The sequence below is a fragment of the Pseudophryne corroboree genome, chromosome 3, assembly GCF_028390025.1.
Source record: "Pseudophryne corroboree isolate aPseCor3 chromosome 3, aPseCor3.hap2, whole genome shotgun sequence".
NCBI lineage: Eukaryota > Metazoa > Chordata > Amphibia > Anura > Myobatrachidae > Pseudophryne > Pseudophryne corroboree.
In genome coordinates, this window is record NC_086446.1 from 30,668,617 (window position 1) to 30,692,054 (window position 23,438).

At 50.1% G+C, this 23,438-nt stretch overlaps 1 protein-coding gene across 1 annotated transcript in view; it reads right to left on the reverse strand.

The window, feature by feature from the left end:
* The window catches only part of LOC135054604 (zinc finger protein 271-like), a 143,755-nt gene that overhangs the window by 96,898 nt on the left and 23,419 nt on the right, over window positions 1-23,438 (reverse strand). The window contains exons 2-5 of the mRNA XM_063957791.1: window positions 11,587-11,660; window positions 4,110-4,180; window positions 3,892-3,989; window positions 3,584-3,743 (exon numbers count right to left, since the gene is read on the reverse strand). Coding sequence (XP_063813861.1) covers window positions 3,584-3,743; window positions 3,892-3,989; window positions 4,110-4,143 — 292 coding nt within the window. The 5' untranslated portion in view covers window positions 4,144-4,180; window positions 11,587-11,660. The remainder of the gene's footprint in view (window positions 1-3,583; window positions 3,744-3,891; window positions 3,990-4,109; window positions 4,181-11,586; window positions 11,661-23,438) is intronic.

The window sequence follows — 23,438 nt, forward strand, 5'->3', positions numbered from 1 at the left end:
CATCCCCAAACAATTCCTCACCCTTATAAGGCAGAATCTCCATGTGCCTTTTACAGGCAGCATCACCTGTCCACTGCCGGGTTTCTAATACCCTCCTGGCAGAACGGACATTGCATTAATTCTGGATGCCAGCCGGCAAATATCCCTCTGTGCATCCTTTATATATAAGACGACGTCTTTAATATGCTCTATGTTAGCAAAATATTATCCCTGTCTTAGAGTATTAATATTATCTGACAGGGTATCAGACCACGCTGCAGCAGCACTATTTATGCTGAGGCAATTGCAGGTCTCAGTATATAACCTGAGTGTGTATATACAGACTTCAGGATAGCCTCCTGCTTTTTATTAGCAGGTTCCTTCAAGGTGGCCGTATCCTAAGACGGCAGTGCCACCTTTTTTGACAAACGTGTGAGCGCCTTATCCACCCTAAGGGATATCTCCCAACGTGACCTATCCTCTGGCGGGAAAGGGTACGCCAGCAGTAACTTTTTAGAAATTACCAGTTTCTTATCGGGGGAACCCACGCTTCTTTACACACTTCATTCATTCATCTGATGGGGGAACAAAACACTGGCTGCTATTTCTCCCCAAAAATAAAACCCCTTTTATGTGGTACTTGGGTTCATGTCAGAAAATGCGTAACACATTTTTCATTGCCGAGATCATGTAACGGATGTTCCTAGTGGATTGTGTATATGTCTCAACCTCGTCGACACTGGAGTCAGACTCCGTGTCGACATCTGTCTGCCATCTGAGGTAACGGGCGTTTTTTGAGCCCCTGATGGCCTTTGAGACGCCTGGGCAGGCGCGGGCTGAGAAGCCGGCTGTCCCACAGCTGTTACGTCATACAGCCTTTTATGTAAGGAGTTGACACTGTCGGTTAATACCTTCCACCTATCCATCCACTCTGGTGTCGGCCCACAGGGGGCGACATCCCATTTATCGGCCTCTGCTCCGCCTCCACGTAACCTTTCTCATCCAACATGTCGACACAGCCGTACCGACACACCGCGCACACACAGGGAATGCTCTGACTGAGGACAGGACCCCACAAAGTCCTTTGGGGAGACAGAGAGAGAGTATGCCAGCACACACCAGAGCGCTATATAATGCAGGGATTAATACTATAACTGAGTGATTTTTCCCCCAATAGCTGCTTGTATACATATATTGCGCCTAAATTTAGTGCCCCCCCTCTCTTTTTAACCCTTTGAGCCTGAAAACTACAGGGGAGAGCCTGGGGAGCTGTCTTCCAGCTGCACTGTGAAGAAAAAATGGCGCCAGTGTGCTGAGGGAGAAGCCCCTCCCCTTTTTCGGCAGACTTTCTCCCGCTTTTTCTGGAATACTGGCAGGGGTAATTTTACATCTATATAGCCTCTGGGACTATATATGATGTAGATTTGCCAGCCAAGGTGTCATATATTGCCCTCAGGGCGCCCCCCCCCCAGCGCCCTGCACCCATCAGTGACCGGAGTGTGAGGTGTACATGAGGAGCAATGGCGCACAGCTGCAGTGCTGTGCGCTACCTTGGTGAAGACCGAAGTCTTCTGCCGCCGATTTTCCGGACTCTTCATGCTTCTGGCTCTGTAAGGGGGACGGCGGCGCGGCTCCGGGAACGAACACCAAGGTCGGGTCCTGCGGTCGATCCCTCTGGAGCTAATGGTGTCCGGTAGCCTAAGAAGCCCAAACTACCACCTGTTAGGTAGGTTCGCTTCTTCTCCCCTTAGTCCCTCGCTGCAGTGAGTCTGTTGCCAGCAGATCTCACTGTAAAATAAAAAACCTAAATATACTTTCTTTCTAGGAGCTCAGGAGAGCCCCTAGTGTGCATCCAGCTCAGCCGGGCACAGAAATCTAACTGAGGTCTGGAGGAGGGTCTTAGTGGGAGGAGCCAGTGCACACCAGTAGTCCTAAAGCTTTCTTTAGTTGTGCCCAGTCTCCTGCGGAGCCGCTAATCCCCCATGGTCCTTACGGAGTCCCAGCATCCACTTAGGACGTCAGAGAAATACATTTCTGAAGAAAACTCTCTGGAGAGCAACAGAATGCACCCGGCTCATTGGGCACATTTTTCTAAACTGAGTCTGCTAGGAGGGGCATAGAGGGGAGGAGCCAGCATACACTATTGATTTCTTAAAGTTCCAGGCTCCAGTGGACCCGATCTATACCCCATGGTAATCTTCAATTCCTAGTATCCACTGGGACGTTAGAGAAACAAAGAATGGTGACAGCTATTGTACAATGACGGGTGTCTGGTTACAGCTCTGTGTGTGCAGCCATGGGGTGTGACCTCCACCTGCTACTTTACTTTAGTAATGCAGTGTTAGTATAAATCATATTTAGAAAGATATGACTGAGATATTACCAAACAAGGAAAACGAAGGGTAATGTCATGTGGTGGTGCACATACTGGAATGTGGCTAATATCAGATGGTCTGATGGCTCCAGATGTATGAGATACACCAGAGAGTATGGGGAGGAGACTGGTCAGATCTCTGGGCTGGTAACACACAGTGACATGATGTGAGGAGGAGAGCAGGAGTATAATAGGGGCTGATGGCTCCAGATGTATGAGATACACCAGAGAGTGGGGGGAGGAGACTGGTCAGATCTCTGGGCTGGTAACACACAGTGACATGATGTGAGGGGAGAGCAGGAGTATAATAGGGGCTGATGACTGCTGATGTATGGGATACACCAGAGAATGTGGGGAGGAGACTGGTCAGATCTCTGGGCTGGTAACGCACAGTAACATGATGTGAGGGGGAGAACAGGAGTATAATAGTGGCTGTTGGCTCCTGATGTATGAGATACACCAGAGAGTGGGGGGAGGAGACTGGTCAGATCTCTGGGCTGGTAACGCACAGTAACATGATGTGAGGGGGAGAACAGGAGTATAATAGTGGCTGTTGGCTCCTGATGTATGAGATACACCAGAGAGTGTGGGGAGGAGACTGGTCAGATCTCTGGGCTGGTAACACACAGTGACATGATGTGAGGGGGAGAGCAGGAGTATAATAGGGGCTGATGGCTCCTGATGTACGAGATACACCAGAGAGTGTGGGGAGGAGACTGGTCAGATCTCTGGGCTGGTAACACACAGTGACATGATGTGAGGGGGAGAGCAGGAGTATAATAGGGGCTGATGGCTCCTGATGTATGAGACACACCAGAGAATGTGGGGAGGAGACTGGTCAGATCTCTGGGCTGGTAACACACAGTGACATGATGTGAGGAGGAGAGCAGGAGAATAATAGGGGCTGATGGCTCCTGATGTATGAGATATACCAAAGAGTGTGGGGAGGAGACTGGTCAGATCTCTGGGCTGGTAACACACAGTGATATTGATGTGAGGGGTAGAGCAGGAGTACAATAGGGGCTGATGGCTCCTGATGTATCAGATACACCAGAGAGTGTGGGGAGGAGACTGGTCAGATCTCTGGGCTGGTAACACAAAGTGACATGATGTGAAGGGGAGAGCAGGAGTATAACAGGGGCTGATGCTCATGAATCCACCACTGTAGGATAAGAGTTTGCTGTAGTGACTGACTAAGGAGAATATATGACTTATTTCTGTATTAGTCACCTGTGCTGATATCTGTAGGGATTTTCTCCTCCTTACACTGTTGATATCTCCTCACATATTTCTCCTCTTCCTTCTTTATATCTTCTCCTTTACTGTCAGTCTCATACCTCTCTTCTTCGCCATCTATATCTTCTGTCTTAATTTCAGTCAATTGTTCACTCTAAATAACCCACAAAATACAATAAAGTAATACACTAATAATGTCTAAATTCACTAACAGAGGACAATATCAGTCTATCAGACAGATACTATAGATCATAGAATGACAGTCACTTTGGTATATTGGTGAGACCCTAAATCCCACCTACCTGATCCTCCTGTGGGATCCTGGGATTCTCCTCTTTACAATCCTGGGAATACAGAGGACGGGGACATCTCTCTGGGGTATCTCTGTTACTGGGCCCATCTGTAGGAAACACACAGTGACTGGAGTACAGTGTATATATCTGATTATCAGGTGATGTGTGTATATAGGGGGCCCCCATACCTGCTCTCCCCTGTACAACACATAACAGTCTCCTCTTACCCAGTGATGTGAGGGGCCGGTGATTCTCCATCATCACGTCCTTGTACAGACCCGTGTTCCTCTATATACTCCTGCATGGAGACATAGACAGTGACATCCTGACACCTTATAGGCACCTGACACACACAGTGATACAGTCATCACCAAGACACATCCCCTGGTGTTACTGTATAATGTCCCACTCCCAGCAGTCACCTCTCCAGTCATCGCTCAGACACATCCCCTGGTGTTACTGTATAATGTCCTATTCCCAGCAGTCACCTCTCCAGTCATCACCTGGACACATCCCCTGGTGTTACTGTATAATGTCCCATTCCCGGCAGTCACCTCTCCAGTCATCACCCAGACACAGCCCCTGGTGTTACTTTATAATGTCCCATTCCCAGCAGTCACCTCTCCAGTCATCACCCAGACACGTCCCCTGGTGTTACTGTATAATGCCCCATTCCCAGCAGTCACCTCTCCAGTCATCACCCTGACACATCCCCCGGTGTTACTGTATAAAGCCCCATTCCCAGCAGTCACCTCTCCAGTCATCACCCAGAAACGTCCCCCGGTGTTACTGTATAATGCCCCATTCCCAGCAGTCACCTCTCCAGTCATCACCCAGACACATCCTCCGATGTTACTGTATAATGCCCCATTCCCAGCAGTCACCTCTCCAGTCATCACCCAGACACGTCCCCCGCTGTTACTGTATAATGCCCCATTCCCAGCAGTCACCTCTCCAGTCATCACCCAGACACGTCCCCCGGTGTTACTGTATAATGCCCCATTCCCAGCAGTCACCTCTCCAGTCATCACCCAGACACGTCCCCAGGTGTCACTTTTTTAATGCCCCATTCCGAGCAGTCACCTCTCCAGTCATCACCCAGACACGTCCCCAAGTGTTACTGTATAATGCCCCATTCCCAGCAGTCACCTCTCCAGTCATCACCCAGACACATCCCCCAGTGTTACTGTATGATGCCCCATTCCCAGCAGTCACCTCTCCAGTCATCACCCAGACACGTCCCCCGGTGTCACTGTATAATGCCCCATTCCCAGCAGTCACCTCTCCAGTCATCACCTGGACACGTCTCCTGGTGTTACTGTATAATGCTCCATTCCCAGCAGTCACCTCTCCAGTCATCACCCAGACACGTCCCCTGGTGTTACTGTATAATGTCCCATTCCCAGCAGTCACCTCTCCAGTCATCACCCGGACACATCCCCTGGTGTTACTGTATAATGTCCCATTCCCAGCAGTCACCTCTCCAGTCATCACCTTGACACGTCTCCTGGTCTTACTGTATAGTGCCCCATTCCCAGCAGTCACCTCTCCAGTCATCACCCAGACACGTCCCCCGGTGTCACTGTATAATGCCCCATTCCCAGCAGTCACCTCTCCAGTCATCACCTGGACACGTCTCCTGGTCTTACTGTATAGTGCCCCACTCCCAGCAGTCACCTCTCCAGTCATCACCCAGACACATCCCCTGGTGTTACTGTATAATGTCCCATTCCCAGCAGTCACCTCTCCAGTCATCACCTGGACACATCCTCCGGTGTTACTGTATAATGTCCCATTCCCGGCAGTCACCTCTCCAGTCATCACCCAGACACGGCCCCTGGTGTTACTTTATAATGTCCCATTCCCAGCAGTCACCTCTCCAGTCATCACCCAGACACGTCCCCTGGTGTTACTGTATAATGCCCCATTCCCAGCAGTCACCTCTCCAGTCATCACCCTGACACATCCCCCGGTGTTACTGTATAAAGCCCCATTCCCAGCAGTCACCTCTCCAGTCATCACCCAGACACATCCTCCGATGTTACTGTATAATGCCCCATTCCCAGCAGTCACCTCTCCAGTCATCACCCAGACACGTCCCCCGCTGTTACTGTATAATGCCCCATTCCCAGCAGTCACCTCTCCAGTCATCACCCAGACACGTCCCCCGGTGTTACTGTATAATGCCCCATTCCCAGCAGTCACCTCTCCAGTCATCACCCAGACACGTCCCCAGGTGTCACTGTATAATGCCCCATTCCGAGCAGTCACCTCTCCAGTCATTACCCAGACACGTCCCCAAGTGTTACTGTATAATGCCCCATTCCCAGCAGTCACCTCTCCAGTCATCACCCAGACACGTCCCCAGGTGTCACTGTATAATGCCCCATTCCGAGCAGTCACCTCTCCAGTCATTACCCAGACACGTCCCCAAGTGTTACTGTATAATGCCCCATTCCCAGCAGTCACCTCTCCAGTCATCACCCAGACACGTCCCCAGGTGTCACTGTATAATGCCCCATTCCGAGCAGTCACCTCTCCAGTCATCACCCAGACACGTCCCCAAGTGTTACTGTATAATGCCCCATTCCCAGCAGTCACCTCTCCAGTCATCACCCAGACACATCCCCTGGTGTTACTGTATGATGCCCCATTCCCAGCAGTCACCACTCCAGTCATCACCTGGACACGTCTCCTGGTCTTACTGTATAGTGCCCCATTCCCAGCAGTCACCTCTCCAGTCATCACCCAGACACGTCCCCCGGTGTCACTGTATAATGCCCCATTCCCAGCAGTCACCTCTCCAGTCATCACCTGGACACGTCTCCTGGTGTTACTGTATAATGCTCCATTCCCAGCAGTCACCTCTCCAGTCATCACCCAGACACGTCCCCTGGTGTTACTGTATAATGTCCCATTCCCAGCAGTCACCTCTCCAGTCATCACCCGGACACATCCCCTGGTGTTACTGTATAATGTCCCATTCCCAGCAGTCACCTCTCCAGTCATCACCTGGACACGTCTCCTGGTCTTACTGTATAGTGCCCCATTCCCAGCAGTCACCTCTCCAGTCATCACCCAGACACGTCCCCCGATGTCACTGTATAATGCCCCACTCCCAGCAGTCACCTCTCCAGTCATCACCCAGACACATCCCCTGGTGTTACTGTATAATGTCCCATTCCCAGCAGTCACCTCTCCATTCATCACCTGGACACATCCTCCGGTGTTACTGTATAATGTCCCATTCCCGGCAGTCACCTCTCCAGTCATCACCCAGACACGTCCCCTGGTGTTACTGTATAATGTCCCATTCCCAGCAGTCACCTCTCCAGTCATCACCCGGACACATCCCCTGGTGTTACTGTATAATGTCCCATTCCCAGCAGTCACCTCTCCAGTCATCACCTGGACACGTCTCCTGGTCTTACTGTATAGTGCCCCATTCCCAGCAGTCACCTCTCCAGTCATCACCCAGACACGTCCCCCGGTGTCACTGTATAATGCCCCATTCCCAGCAGTCACCTCTCCAGTCATCACCTGGACACGTCTCCTGGTCTTACTGTATAGTGCTCCACTCCCAGCAGTCACCTCTCCAGTCATCACCCAGACACATCCCCTGGTGTTACTGTATAATGTCCCATTCCCAGCAGTCACCTCTCCAGTCATCACCTGGACACATCCTCCGGTGTTACTGTATAATGTCCCATTCCCGGCAGTCACCTCTCCAGTCATCACCCAGACACGGCCCCTGGTGTTACTGTATAATGTCCCATTCCCAGCAGTCACCTCTCCAGTCATCACCCAGACACGTCCCCCGGTGTTACTGTATAAAGCCCCATTCCCAGCAGTCACCTCTCCAGTCATCACCCAGAAACGTCCCCCGGTGTTACTGTATAATGCCTCATTCCCAGCAGTCACCTCTCCAGTCATCACCCAGACACATCCTCCGATGTTACTGTATAATGCCCCATTCCCAGCAGTCACCTCTCCAGTCATCACCCAGACACGTCCCCCGATGTCACTGTATAATGCCCCATTCCCAGCAGTCACCTCTCCAGTCATCACCTGGACACGTCTCCTGGTCTTACTGTATAGTGCCCCACTCCCAGCAGTCACCTCTCCAGTCATCACCCAGACACATCCCCTGGTGTTACTGTATAATGTCCCATTCCCAGCAGTCACCTCTCCAGTCATCACCTGGACACATCCTCCGGTGTTACTGTATAATGTCCCATTCCCGGCAGTCACCTCTCCAGTCATCACCCAGACACGTCCCCTGGTGTTACTGTATAATGTCCCATTCCCAGCAGTCACCTCTCCAGTCATCACCCGGACACATCCCCTGGTGTTACTGTATAATGTCCCATTCCCAGCAGTCACCTCTCCAGTCATCACCTGGACACGTCTCCTGGTCTTACTGTATAGTGCCCCATTCCCAGCAGTCACCTCTCCAGTCATCACCCAGACACGTCCCCCGGTGTCACTGTATAATGCCCCATTCCCAGCAGTCACCTCTCCAGTCATCACCTGGACACGTCTCCTGGTATAATGCCCCATTCCCAGCAGTCACCTCTCCAGTCATCACCTGGACACGCCTCCTGGTCTTACTGTATAGTGCCCCACTCCCAGCAGTCACCTCTCCAGTCATCACCCAGACACATCCCCTGGTGTTACTGTATAATGTCCCATTCCCAGCAGTCACCTCTCCAGTCATCACCTGGACACATCCTCCGGTGTTACTGTATAATGTCCCATTCCCGGCAGTCACCTCTCCAGTCATCACCCAGACACGGCCCCTGGTGTTACTGTATAATGTCCCATTCCCAGCAGTCACCTCTCCAGTCATCACCCAGACACGTCCCCTGGTGTTACTGTATAATGCCCCATTCCCAGCAGTCACCTCTCCAGTCATCACCCTGACACATCCCCCGGTGTTACTGTATAAAGCCCCATTCCCAGCAGTCACCTCTCCAGTCATCACCCAGAAACGTCCCCCGGTGTTACTGTATAATGCCTCATTCCCAGCAGTCACCTCTCCAGTCATCACCCAGACACATCCTCCGATGTTACTGTATAATGCCCCATTCCCAGCAGTCACCTCTCCAGTCATCACCCAGACACGTCCCCCGCTGTTACTGTATAATGCCCCATTCCCAGCAGTCACCTCTCCAGTCATCACCCAGACACGTCCCCCGGTGTTACTGTATAATGCCCCATTCCCAGCAGTCACCTCTCCAGTCATCACCCAGACACGTCCCCAGGTGTCACTGTATAATGCCCCATTCCGAGCAGTCACCTCTCCAGTCATCACCCAGACACGTCCCCAAGTGTTACTGTATAATACCCCATTCCCAGCAGTCACCTCTCCAGTCATCACCCAGACACATCCCCCGGTGTTACTGTATAATGCCCCATTCCCAGCAGTCACCTCTCCAGTCATCACCTGGACACGTCTCCTGGTCTTACTGTATAGTGCCCCACTCCCAGCAGTCACCTCTCCAGTCATCACCCAGACACTAGACACGTCCCCCGGTGTCACTGTATAATGCCCCATTCCCAGCAGTCACCTCTCCAGTCATCACCTGGACACGTCTCCTGGTGTTACTGTATAATGCTCCATTCCCAGCAGTCACCTCTCCAGTCATCACCCAGACACGTCCCCTGGTGTTACTGTATAATGTCCCATTCCCAGCAGTCACCTCTCCAGTCATCACCTGGACACATCCTCCGGTGTTACTGTATAATGTCCCATTCCCGGCAGTCACCTCTCCAGTCATCACCTGGACACATCCTCCGGTGTTACTGTATAATGTCCCATTCCCGGCAGTCACCTCTCCAGTCATCACCCAGACACGTCCCCTGGTGTTACTGTATAATGTCCCATTCCCAGCAGTCACCTCTCCAGTCATCACCCGGACACATCCCCTGGTGTTACTGTATAATGTCCCATTCCCAGCAGTCACCTCTCCAGTCATCACCTGGACACGTCTCCTGGTCTTACTGTATAGTGCCCCATTCCCAGCAGTCACCTCTCCAGTCATCACCCAGACACGTCCCCCGGTGTCACTGTATAATGCCCCATCCCCAGCAGTCACCTCTCCAGTCATCACCTGGACACGTCTCCTGGTCTTACTGTATAGTGCCCCACTCCCAGCAGTCACCTCTCCAGTCATCACCTGGACACGTCTCCTGGTCTTACTGTATAGTGCCCCATTCCCAGCAGTCACCTCTCCAGTCATCACCCAGACACGTCCCCCGGTGTCACTGTATAATGCCCCATTCCCAGCAGTCACCTCTCCAGTCATCAACTGGACACGTCTCCTGGTGTTACTGTATAATGCTCCATTCCCAGCAGTCACCTCTCCAGTCATCACCCAGACACGTCCCCTGGTGTTACTGCATAATGTCCCATTCCCAGCAGTCACCTCTCCAGTCATCACCTGGACACATCCTCCGGTGTTACTGTATAATGTCCCATTCCCGGCAGTCACCTCTCCAGTCATCACCCAGACACGGCCCCTGGTGTTACTGTATAATGTCCCATTCCCAGTAGTCCCCTCTCCAGTCATCACCCAGACACGTCCCCTGGTGTTACTGTATAATGCCCCATTCCCAGCACTCACCTCTCCAGTCATCACCCTGACACATCCCCCGGTGTTACTGTATAAAGCCCCATTCCCAGCAGTCACCTCTCCAGTCATCACCCAGAAACGTCCCCCGGTGTTACTGTATAATGCCCCATTCCCAGCAGTCACCTCTCCAGTCATCACCCAGACACATCCTCCGATGTTACTGTATAATACCCCATTCCCAGCAGTCACCTCTCCAGTCATCACCCAGACACGTCCCCCGCTGTTACTGTATAATGCCCCATTCCCAGCAGTCACCTCTCCAGTCATCACCCAGACACGTCCCCCGGTGTTACTGTATAATACCCCATTCCCAGCAGTCACCTCTCCAGTCATCACCCAGACACGTCCCCAAGTGTTACTGTATAATACCCCATTCCCAGCAGTCACCTCTCCAGTCATCACCCAGACACATCCCCCGGTGTTACTGTATAATGCCCCATTCCCAGCAGTCACCTCTCCAGTCATCACCTGGACACGTCTCCTGGTCTTACTGAATAGTGCCCCATTCCCAGCAGTCACCTCTCCAGTCATCACCCAGACACGTCCCCCGGTGTCACTGTATAATGCCCCATTCCCAGCAGTCACCTCTCCAGTCATCACCCAGACACATCCCCTGGTGTTACTGTATTATGCCACATTCCCAGCAGTCACCTCCCCAGTTATCACCCAGACACGTCCCCAGGTGTTACTGTATAATACCCCATTCCCAGCAGTCACCTCTCCAGTCATCCCCCGGACACGTCCCCTGGTGTTACTGTATAATGCCCCATTCCCAGCAGTCACCTCCCTAGTTATCACCCAGACACGTCCCCAGGTGTTACTGTATAATACCCCATTCCCAGCAGTCACCTCTCCAGTCATCGCCCAGACACATCCCCCGGTGTTACTGTATAATGCCCCATTCCCAGCATGTCAGGCCCGACCCCCCCCCCCTTCCCGCAGAAGTACAAAAGCATCACACTACTAAGTGTAATGCAAATGTCAATATTTTGCTACATTAGCAATGTGCGCTCCTTCTCCCACCTACAGGCTCCGTACAAGGCTGTTAGCATTGGTTGAAAACACTTACAGCACCATATGTGAAGAGAGTGAGGAGTGTAATATCAGTTACAAGGTCTGACTGATGCAGGAGACTGACTGGAGCTGAAAGGAAAGTGAAAAGGAGCGTTTGATAAAAAGGGCTCTTTTTACGAGTCTCTATATAACCTACCTCCTGCGACCTCTGTCTCTGCACTCAACACTATGCGCCAATACTCCGGCAACCTACCTAACTTATCTACATCACTGCTCTCAATTCTCCTATCTCCGAGGAGGAAATTATAGAGGCAATAAAACACCTCCGCCGGTCCGCTGCCCCTGGCCCTAACGGGTTTACGAGCCTTTACTATAAAAAGTTATCAAATTCCTATTACCTAAGCTTAAGCTACTATTTCATTCTTTGTTGGAAGGGAACTCACTTGAGGCCGTCACCACCAGGGCCAACATAGTCATAATCCCTAAACCAGACCGAGTTCCCCTGTATATGAGCAATTACAGGCCGATATCCCTTCTCAATGTTGACATCAAATTATGTGCTAAGATCCTTGCAAACCCCTTGGCGCCTCTATTGACTTTACACCTCATTGATCTTATCCACCTGTCCACCCTGGTGGTAGCTCCCGCTGCAGAGAAGGCCTTCAATAGAGTTACCTGGCCCTTCATGCAGCAAACCCTTCTAAGCATCGCTTTTGAAGGCCCTTTCCTTATGGGTATTCTTTCTCTATACCATAACCCGTCCGCATCCGTGAACGGACGTTCCTCCAATCCTTTTACTATAGGGAACAGTAGTCATCAGGGCTGCCCCCTACCCCCTCTTTTATTTGCCCTTGTAATAGAGTAATTGGTGGCCAGGATTAGGCTAAACTGTGATATTACAGGAACTGCTTTTAATCATGTTGACCATAAAATCGCGTTATATGCCGATGACGTGATCATGACTTTGACTAATCCTTGACGTTCTTTACCTACAGTCAGATCTCCCATTATAAGATAAATGCCACCCAATATCTTAGATCTCAGTATCTCCCCAAAAGACCTCACCTTTCTTCAAACCTCCTACCCTTTCCGATGGCAAAATAGTAATCTTAAATACTTGGGAATGTATCTCACTAACTCATACTCCGACCTCTACCCTGCAAACTTCCCGAGGCTGGTCACTTCTATTAGATCTGATTTCGCCTCCTGAAACAAAACGTTTATATCTTGGTTTAGTCGTACGGCAGATGTAAAAATGTCGGTATTACCCCGTCTGCTTAACCTTTGGCAGATGTGACCAATACCTATCTCTGCAAAAATTCTAAACTACCTTCAAGGTCAGATTATTAATTTTATATGACCGGGGTAAAACCGAGGGTTAAAATGCGCTTGTTACAGAAACATGATTCTTCTGGGGACTGGGTGTCCCTGATCTCATTAAATACTATTGGTGCGCTTCACCTTGCCCCATGCATACTGTACACTGGCACGTCCTACCTACCCACAGAGTGTGGACAATTACAGAGATGACCTCTCTAGCCATGTAGTCACCTTCTAGTCTTCTCTGGTGCTCTCCTACAAACCGCCCCTCATCTAATACCCTGATACCTACAATTCGCTTTACTCTACCTGGGGTTACTGTACCAGACTCTACCGCTTTCGCTCCTTCCACCCCTTATTGCCCCCACCCCTCTGGAATAACCCTGCTTTTGCCCCAGATATGGATCACCGGCTTTCCTTCTTCGCTTATAGCTATTTCCATTCCTACAGTTCTGATAAACATTTTGAGACATGGCCTTAACTGTAGATTTTGTCGTTTCACGTCCTAATGTCTATTTACCACTATCAGACTGTCTAATACTGGCATACAGACTCTCATTTTGACTAACCTACCTTACTAATATGTTTAATATGAATATTTTCTCTCCCCGACCACGCCCTATGATTCACATGTATTTTCTATCTGTCTTCGTTAATGCACACTGTTTTGTAACATGTAACATGCAATTTGCTTGGCATTGGACTTGGTGATGTGAGGCTTGCATGCAGCTGTTCGGCCATGGAAACCCATTCCATTAAGCTCCCGCCGCCGCAGTTTTTTGTGCTGACATTAATGCCAGTGGAAGTCGGAACTCTTCAGCTGTGGAATCAGCAGAGCGTTGGTGACTTTTACGCACCATGCGCCTTAGCAGTCATTGATCCCGCTCTGTGATTTTACGTGGTCTTCCACTTCGTGGCTGAGTTGATGTTGTTCCTAAACGCTTCCACTTTCTAATAATATCACTTACAGGTAACCGTGGAATATCCAGCAGGGATGAAATTACATGAACCGTCTTATTGTAAAGGTGGCATCATCCTTTCTGCAGCGGGGTCCACTGGTATTCCACAGGGAACAATATCGGGGGTGTAGAGTAGGATCTCGATCCGAGGCACCAACAAGCTAAAAGCTTTGACTGTTCCCCAGATGCTCAGCGCCGCCTCTTCTATAACCCCGCCTCCGTGCACAGGAGCTCAGTTTGTAAGTTGGTGCCTGCAGTGCAGGCAGCTAACAGGCAGGGCTGCTCCAGCAGCCCTAAGAAGAGCGATTTTAAACAAGATAGAAGACTTCAAGGGCTGCAGCAGAGGCACTCTGAGTGCTAGATATCATTTTGATATCTCCTGCTGCAGCTCCATCACCTCCCCCAGCAGCGTTGTATACTCCCGTGCCCTGGTTGCCGGTTACTTACAGCGGAGGCTCCGGTTCTTCAGGTCAGGCACACACACTCACTCACTGCAGCTCTCCGGGATCGCGTGGCAGCATCAAGGGAGGAGGGTCCCCCAGACGGGACCCGCTGAAAATCGCGATCCGGCGCGGCCATTAGGAGGCGGGCCGCCTGCGTTGGAGTGGACACTGTGTTGGTACAGGGACCCCACTAGACCACCAAGGCAAGGGCACAGGTTGGATTAGGCTACTATCCATTTTATTAAGGCCCACAGCACCCGGGGGTGAAGTCCAGCAAGGAGATAAGGCTCTGGCCTGTAGCCCCTCCCACAGCCCCTGGGCGCCATTTAGAGTAAATGTTCCTGCCCTGGAGCGGCATCTCTCTCCCTCACTCCCTGTCAGCGTTTGGGCGCCATTACACACACAGCTGCGCTGATTCTGGGACTGCTGGGCGATGCCTCCTCTGTAAAGCCGCCTGTCTCATCAGCGCTGTGCTTTTACAGGACACTTAAGTATTCTACATGTCGTTTAGACAGTGTTAGTTAAGAACACGTGCATACTTCAGGGTTATTTAGTACAAGTACCCTGTGATATTCATCCAGTTTTTACTGTACATTGATATATCTGTTTATATACATAGCTTTACTCAGTAATAGTATTGCTAGTCCAGTGCAGTTTTATTGTTTGTCATAATTCCTGCATTGTACATGTGACTGTGTGTGCATATAGCTGCTGTGTGATCTCTACTCCGTGTATCTCACTCCTACTGCTATCCCTATATTCTGTACCCTGAGGGGGCTCCATGCGTCAGGGTTATTAGATAATATAGGTATTTCACAGGATATACGTATTTTGTATTTTTTTCTGTGTTTTTCAGTCACATTTTACCTCAGAAATCCTATTTGTGCTGTCACACTGCACAGGGGGTTTGTGTTAGGTATTCTATCTCCTGACATTGTACTGTGTCGCCCGTGGTTTACTCTTTCATATTATGTCAGCTACAGGGGGCGATGGGTCTGGGGCTGATTCCGCCGTGCGCAGTTATGATGTCCCAGATGCATTTGAGGATAACATGACTGCGGAGGGTTCAGGTTTTGGGGGTTCTGTACCCCCCAGTCAGTTTGTAACAACGGGGGCACATCAGGGCCCGCCTTTTCTAATTTACTGACTACGCTGGTAACTAGACTTACACCCCCTATGGGACCTCCTGTTCCTTATCAGCCTTATATGGTCCCTGCGATTAATCCACCATGGGTGGATGCTCTGTCCACTCAGTTAGAGCACTTGAATAACTCTATGGATAAACGTATTCCTGACCCTCGCCCACCTAAGACTAAACCTAAGAAGTCTTCAAAACGGGCGGGTACTTCCTCTCAATCCACGCATGTTCCGGATACCTCTTCCGATGAAGATGACGTGTTTACTGACCCCACAGACTGTGATCATGACGTTTCTGATGGGGAATCTGTATCACAGGTGGACGTTCCTGATCTCTTAGAGGCTGTCAGGCTCATTCTTCAGATTGATGATGATCCTGAGCCTGCTACTACGCCTAAGAAACCGGACAGGTTCAAACGTCAAAAGGTTACTAAATTGGTTTTACCTCATTCTGACCACTTGGTTGACATACGTCAGGAACCCTGGGAGAACCCAGGAAAGAAATTCACCACGCACAAGAAGATGCTAGACCGCTATCCCCTTGCGTCAGAATTGAGTAAAAATTGGCCGGTGGATTCGCAAATCGCTCGGCTGGTGGTGTCACCTGCTCTGCCTGTCACTACCATCACTTCTATCAAGAAGCCAACGGATAAGCGTGTGGAGGGCTGCTTAAAAGCTATCTATACCCTTGCAGGGACTGCACATAGGCCCACCATTGCGGATACTTGGGCCGCAGAAGCTATTGAGGCGTGTGCTCAGGAAATGGAGGCTGAGTTTCCGTCCAATTTTCCTGAACATGCCAGACAATGTCTTTGTTATATTGTCACGGCATCTCATTACATTAAAGAAGCAGCTTCAGATGCCGGTGTTCTGGCAGCCAAGGCTGCTACGACATCCATTTTGGCTTGCCGTATTCTCTGGTTACGGTCCTGGTCGGTGGACTTGGACTCTAAGAAAACCCTGGAGGTGCTGCCGTTTAAAGGAAACATGCTCTTTGGTGAGGATCTCAACAAGATTGTCGCTGACTTGGCATCTGCTAAGACTGCATGTCTACCTAGTACTACTCCTTCGGCCCCAAAGGCTAAGAGTACTTCCTTTCGCCCTCCGGGTAAAGCAAAGGGTCAGGTGTACCCGAAACAGTCTCACATTTCCAAAACCACCAAGTCCAAGCCTAAACGTGCCAGGGCTGCCCGTCAGCTTGCTTCCAAATCTGACAAGCCTGCGGCATGATGGGGTGGGCCTCCCCCTGGGGGATCCCAGGGTGGGAGGCCGACTTCTACAGTTCACCCAGGTATGTTTGAAGATCACTTCAGACGCTTGGGTACGGGAAGTCATCACTCACGGATACGCTATATCCTTCAAGACACGTCCCCCTCCTCACTGTTGCCTGACGGACATCCCTTCGGATAAGGTGAAGGCACAACTCTCCATTTAGTGGTACAATCCCTCTTGGACACCGGAGTGGTAGTGCCGGTGCCTCTGGCTCAGAGGGGCAGGGGGTACTATTCAACGCTGTTCCTAGTCCCCAAATCGAATAGTTCCTCCCGGCCCATTCTCAACCTCAAATCTTTGAACAAGTTTGTGAGGGTCTCCAAGTTTGGTATGGAGACCCTTCACTCTATTGTCCTGGCTTTGGAACCTAGAGACTATATGGTATCACTGGCTATACAGGAAGCTTACCTGCATATCCCTATTGCCATATCACATCAGCAATACCCGCGATTTGCTATTGGCAATCTCCATTACCAATTCCAGGCCTTACCGTTTGGTCTGACCACGGCTCCGCGAATTTTCACCAAGGTCATGGCAGTTATGACGGCTTCACTCCGCCGTCGGGGTATCAGGATCCTGCTGTATCTGGACAACCTGCTGATCCTGGCCAATTCCCCAGAAGTTCTCCGTCATTTGGATCTGACGGTCCAGTTTCTGCAAGCCCACGGGTGGCTCATCAACTGGAATAAATCATCCCTGGTCCCTGCCCAAATGCATGGTGCATCTGGGAGCGTTGTTGGACACACACAACCAGAGGTTGTTTTTGTCACAGGAGAAAGTCCTAAAGCTTCAGGACAAGATACTTTGCTTCCTCTCTCGTCCGCGTGTGTCGATACACTCGGCTATGCAAGTACTAGGCCTCATGGTGTTGGCTTTCGACATGGTGGAGTATGCTCAATTTCATTCCCTCCCTCTGCAGAAACTGATTCTTGCCAAGTGGGACGACCTGCCTCACCAGATCAGGTCTCAAATACATAGGTAACATAGTAACATAGTATCTAAGGTTGAAAAAAGACAATTGTCCATCGAGTTCAACCTATTTGTGGTCTCCTATGCATGATGATTTGACTAAAATTTCTGACTGATGCTGCTGTCAGCCATTGCATTTTATCCCTATTTATAGTAACTATAATGCATGACTATGCACCATACCCCTGGATATCCTTATCCAATAGGAATTTATCTAACCCATTCTTAAAGGTGTTGACAGATTCTGCCATTATAACTCCCTCGGGCAGGGAATTCCAAACACGTATTGTCCTTACCGTGAAAAAGCCTTTACGCCGTATTGTGCGGAATCTCCTCTCCTCTAACCTGAGCGAGTGTCCACGAGTCCTCTGTGTTGATCTAACCAAAAACAGGTCCCGCGCAAGCTCTGTGTATTGTCCCCTTATATATTTGTAGATGTTGATCATATCCCCTCTTATAGGCCCTACACACTGGCCGATTTTCTGAAAGATATGAACGATCTCGTTCATAAATGAACGAGAACTCGTTCATATCTTTCAGTGTGGAGACTCCAGCGATGAACGATGCGCGTCCCCGCGCTCGTTCATCGCTGGTCTCCCGTCGGCTGTGCATGCAGGCCCATATGGACGATCTCGTCCATATTTGCCTGCACTTCAATGCAGCCGCGTGACGGGGGGAGTGAAGAAACTTCACTCCCCCCGTCACTGCCCCCCCCGCCGCCGGGTCGCTCGTCGGCCGTATCGGCCGTCGGGCACCTCGGCGGCGCATCGTGATATGTGTAGGGCCCCATAGTCTCCGCTTTTCCAATGTAAACATGCCTAATCTTTCAAGCCTTTCCTTGTATTGCATCGTCTCCATGCCCTTAATTAGTTTGGTCGCACTACTCTGTACCTTTTCAAGCTCCAGGATATCCTTTTTGTAGTACGGTGCCCAGAATTGTACACAGTATTCAAGGTGTGGCCTCACTAGTGATTTATATAACGGGAGTATAATACTCTCGTCCCTAGCATCAATACCCCGTTTTATGCATGCTAATATCTTATTAGCCTTCTTTGCTGCAGTCCTACTTTGGGTACTACTGCTTAGCTTGCTATCTATGAGGACACCTAAGTCCTTTTCCAGTACAGAATCCCCTAATTTTACCCCATTTAGTAGGTAGGTGTAATTTTTGTTCTTGTTACCACAGTGCATTACCTTACACTTGTCTGTGTTGAAGCGCATTCTCCATTTGGCTGCCCATGCTTCTAATTTAACTAAGTCGTTCTGAAGAGACTCGGCATCCTCCTCTGTATTTATAGCCTTACACAATTTGGTATCATCTGCAAAAATTGACACCATGCTCTCTAGACCTTCTGTTAGGTCGTTAATGAAAATATTGAACAATAGCGGTCCTAATACTGAGCCTTGCGGCACACCACTTAGCACTTCAGTCCAAGTTGAAAAAATAAGAATTTACTCACCGGTAATTCTATTTCTCGTAGTCCGTAGTAGATGCTGGGAACTCCGTAAGGACCATGGGGAATAGCGGGCTCTGCAGGAGACTGGGCACTCTAAAGAAAGATTAGGTACTATCTGGTGTGCACTGGCTCCTCCCTCTATGCCCCTCCTCCAGACCTCAGTTAGGGAAACTGTGCCCGGAAGAGCTGACATTACAAGGAAAGGATTTTTGGAATCCAGGGTAAGACTCATACCAGCCACACCAATCACACCGTACAACTTGTGATAACCTTACCCAGTTAACAGTATGAACAACAACTGAGCCTCACTCAACGGATGGCTCATAACAATAACCCTTATTAAGCAATAACTATATACGCGTATTGCAGAAAGTCCGCACTTGGGACGGGCGCCCAGCATCCACTACGGACTACGAGAAATAGAATTACCGGTGAGTAAATTCTTATTTTCTCTGACGTCCTAGTGGATGCTGGGAACTCCGTAAGGACCATGGGGATTATACCAAAGCTCCCAAACGGGCGGGAGAGTGCGGATGACTCTGCAGCACCGAATGAGCAAACACAAGGTCCTCCTCAGCCAGGGTATCAAACTTGTAGAACTTTGCAAAGGTGTTTGAACCCGACCAAGTAGCCGCTCGGCAAAACTGTAAAGCCGAGACCCCTCGGGCAGCCGCCCAAGAAGAGCCCACCTTCCTTGTGGAATGGGCTTTTACTGATTTTGGATGCGGCAGTCCAGCCGAATAATGCGCCAGCTGAATCGTGCTACAGATCCAGCGAGCAATAGATTGCTTTGAAGCAGGAGCACCCAGCTTGTTGGGTGCATGCAGGATAAACAGCGAGTCAGTTTTTCTGACTCCAGCCGTCCAGGCTACATAGATTTTCAAAGCCCTGACTACATCAAGTAACTTGGAGTCCTCCAAGTCACGAGTAGCCGCAGGCACCACAATAGGTTGGTTCTAATGAAACGATGATACCACCTTTGGGAGAAATTGGGGACGAGTCCTCAATTCTGCCCTGTCCATATGGAAGATCAGATATGGGCTTTTACATGACAAAGCCGCCAATTCTGACACACGCCTAGCCGATGCTAAGGCCAACAACATGACCACCGTCCACGTGAGATACTTTAGTTCCACGGTCTTAAGTGGCTCAAACCAGTGGGATTTCAGGAAATCCAACACAACGTTAAGATCCCAAGATGCCACTGGTGGCACAAAAGGAGGCTGAATATGCAGCACTCCGTTAACAAACGTCTGAACTTCAGGCAGTGAAGCCAGTTCCTTTTGAAAGAAAATGGATAGGGCCGAAATCTTGACCTTTATGGATCCTAATTTTAGGCCCATAGTCACTCCTGACTGTAGGAAGTGCAGGAATCGACCCAGCTGGAATTCCTCTGTAGGGGCCTTCCTGGCCTCACACCAAGCAACCTATTTTCGCCATATACAGTGAAAATGTTTTGCTGTCACGTCTTTCCTAGCCTTTATCAGCGTAGGAATAACATCATCCGGAATGCCCTTTTCCGCTAGGATCCGGCGTTCAACCGCCATGCCGTCAAATGCAGCCGCGGTAAGCCTTGGAACAGACAGGACCCTGTTGCAACAGGTCCTGTCTGAGAGGCAGAGGCCATGGGTCCTCTGAGAGCATTTCTTGCAGTTCCGGGTACTGAGTCCTTCTTGGCCAATCCGGAGCAATGAATATTGTACTCACTCCTCTTTTTCTTACAATTCTCAGCACCTTGGGTAGGAGAGGAAGAGGAGGCCATACATAGACCGACTGGAACACCCACCGTGTTACCAGTGCGTCCACAGCAATCGCCTGAGGTTCCCTTGACCTGGCGTAAAACCTTTTTAGCTTTTTGTTGAGGTGTGACGCCATCATGTCCACCAGTAGCAGTTCCCATCAATTTGCAATCTGCGTGAAGACTTCCTGATGAAGTCCCCACTCTCCCGGGTGGAGGTCGTGCTTGCTGAGGAGGTCTGCTTCCCAGTTGTCCACTCCCGGAATGAACACTGCTGACAGTGCGCTTACTTGATTCTCTGCCCACCGAAGAATTCTTGTGGCTTCCACCATCACCACCCTGCTCCTTGTGCCGCCTTGGCGGTTTACATGACCACTGCGGTCTGACTGGATCAGAACCGGTTGGTTGCGAAGCAGGATCTCTGCTTGACTTAGGGCGTTGTATATGGCCCTTAGTTCCAGGATATTGATGTGAAGGCAAGTCTCCTGACTTGACCACAGACCTTGGAAATTTCTTTCCTGTGTGACTGCCCCCCACCCTCGGAGGCTTGCATCCGTGGTCACCAGGACCCAGTCCTGAATGCCGAATCTGCGGCCCTCGAGAAGGTGAGCACTCTGCAGACACCACAGGAGAGACACCCTGGCCCTGGGGGATAGGGTGATTAACCGATGCATCTGAAGATGTGATCCGGACCACTTGTCCAGTAAGTCCCATTGGAAGGTCCTCGCATGGAACCTGCCGCAGGGAATGGCCTCGTATGATGCCACCATCCTTCCCAGGACTAGAGTGCAGTGATGCACTGACACGTGTTTTGGTTTTAACAGATTCCTGACCAGTGTCACGAGCTCCTGAGCTCTCTCTATCGGGAGATAAACCCTTTTCTGATCTGTGTCTAGGATCATGCTTAGGAGAGGCAGATGAGCTGTAAAAACCAACTGCGACTTTGGAATATATAGCATCCAGCCGTGTTGCCGTTACACTTCCAGAGAAAGTGATACGCTGTTCAGCAGCTGCTCTCGTGATCTCGTTTTTATGAGGAGATCGTCCGTGATAATAGTGACACCCTGCATCCGCAGGAGCACCATCATTTCCGCCATTACCGTGGTGATATTCTCAAGGCCGTGGAGAGACCAAACGGCAACGTCTGAAATTGGTAATGACAATCCTGTATCTCAATTCTGAGGTACGCCTGATGAGATGGATAAATGGGGACATGAAGGTATGCATCCCTTATGTCCCGATTCACGATAAAGTCTCCCCCTTTCAGGCTTGCAATGACCGCTCTTAGCGATTCCATCTTGAACTTGAACCTTTTCAGGTATATGTTCAGGGATTTTAATTCAATATGGGTCTGACCGAACCGTCTGGTTTCGGGACTACAACATGGTCGAATAATAACCCCCTCATGTTGAAGGAGGGGAACCTTGACCACCACCTGTTGAAGATACAATTTGTGAATTGCAGTTAACACTGGTTCCCTCTCTTGGGGGGAAGCCGGCAGGGCCGTCGGTGAGGGGGCATCTTCTCACAGTCCAGCTTGTATCCCTGAGACACAATATCTATTGCCCAGGGATCTAACAGGGAGTGAACCCACTTGTGGCTGAACTTACGAAGGCGTGTCCCCACCGGGCCTAGCTCCGCCTGTGGAGCCCCAGCGACATGCGGTGGATTTTTGTAGAGGCAGAGGAGGACTTCTGTTCCTGGGAACTAGCTGTGTTGTGCAGCTTCTTTCCTCTGCCCCCGCCTCTGACAAGTAAGTACGCACCTCAGACTTTCTTGTTTCTCTATTCGAAAGGCTGCATTTGATAATGTCGTGCTTTCCTAGGCTGTGCAGGAATATAAGGCAAAATATCAGAATTACCAGCTATAGCTGTGGAGACCAGGCCCGAGAACCCTTCTCCACACAATCCTCAGCCTTCCATATGCCTCTTAAGTCGGCATCATCTGTCCATTGCATATTACTACAGGACACGTCAAGCAGAAATCGACATAGCTTTGACTCTAGGACCCAGTATACTCCTGTCTCTTTGGGCATGTTATATAATTATATATCTATCACTTAAGACAGCATCTTTAATATATATATATATATATATATATATATATCTATACATACATATATATGAATGTATACATCCGGCACTCAATGTAAAACAGGGATATGCCTGGGTGCCATCCTTAAATTAGTACAGATAGCATGCCTTTCCCACCTGTGGCTCAGGTATATCTGGAAGGGACAGAGGCGGCACTCCAAGGACTTAGAAAATACTTTATGTGCAAAGCATGGCAATTCCAAACAACTGTGCAAACAATCAAAACATGGAGATCTTACGACGTTTCAAGGCTGAGCCTTTTCTTCAGGTAAGTTGACCCATGTGGAGCGTGTAGTGAGGAAGGAGCAGCAAGAACCAAAACATACCAAGAAAAAGACTCACCTTTTAAAACCGTGCAGAGACAGGTGTTCCCGGCGTCCGTGTTCGGCGCTTCCGGGTGCGGCGCCCGGGTGTCGCATAGTTGACGTCATCGTTGCTACGCAACGTGGATGCGCACAGCCGCCGAAGAGACCCATCATCGTTGCTAAGCAACTGGGATACACACGGCAGCCGGGGAGA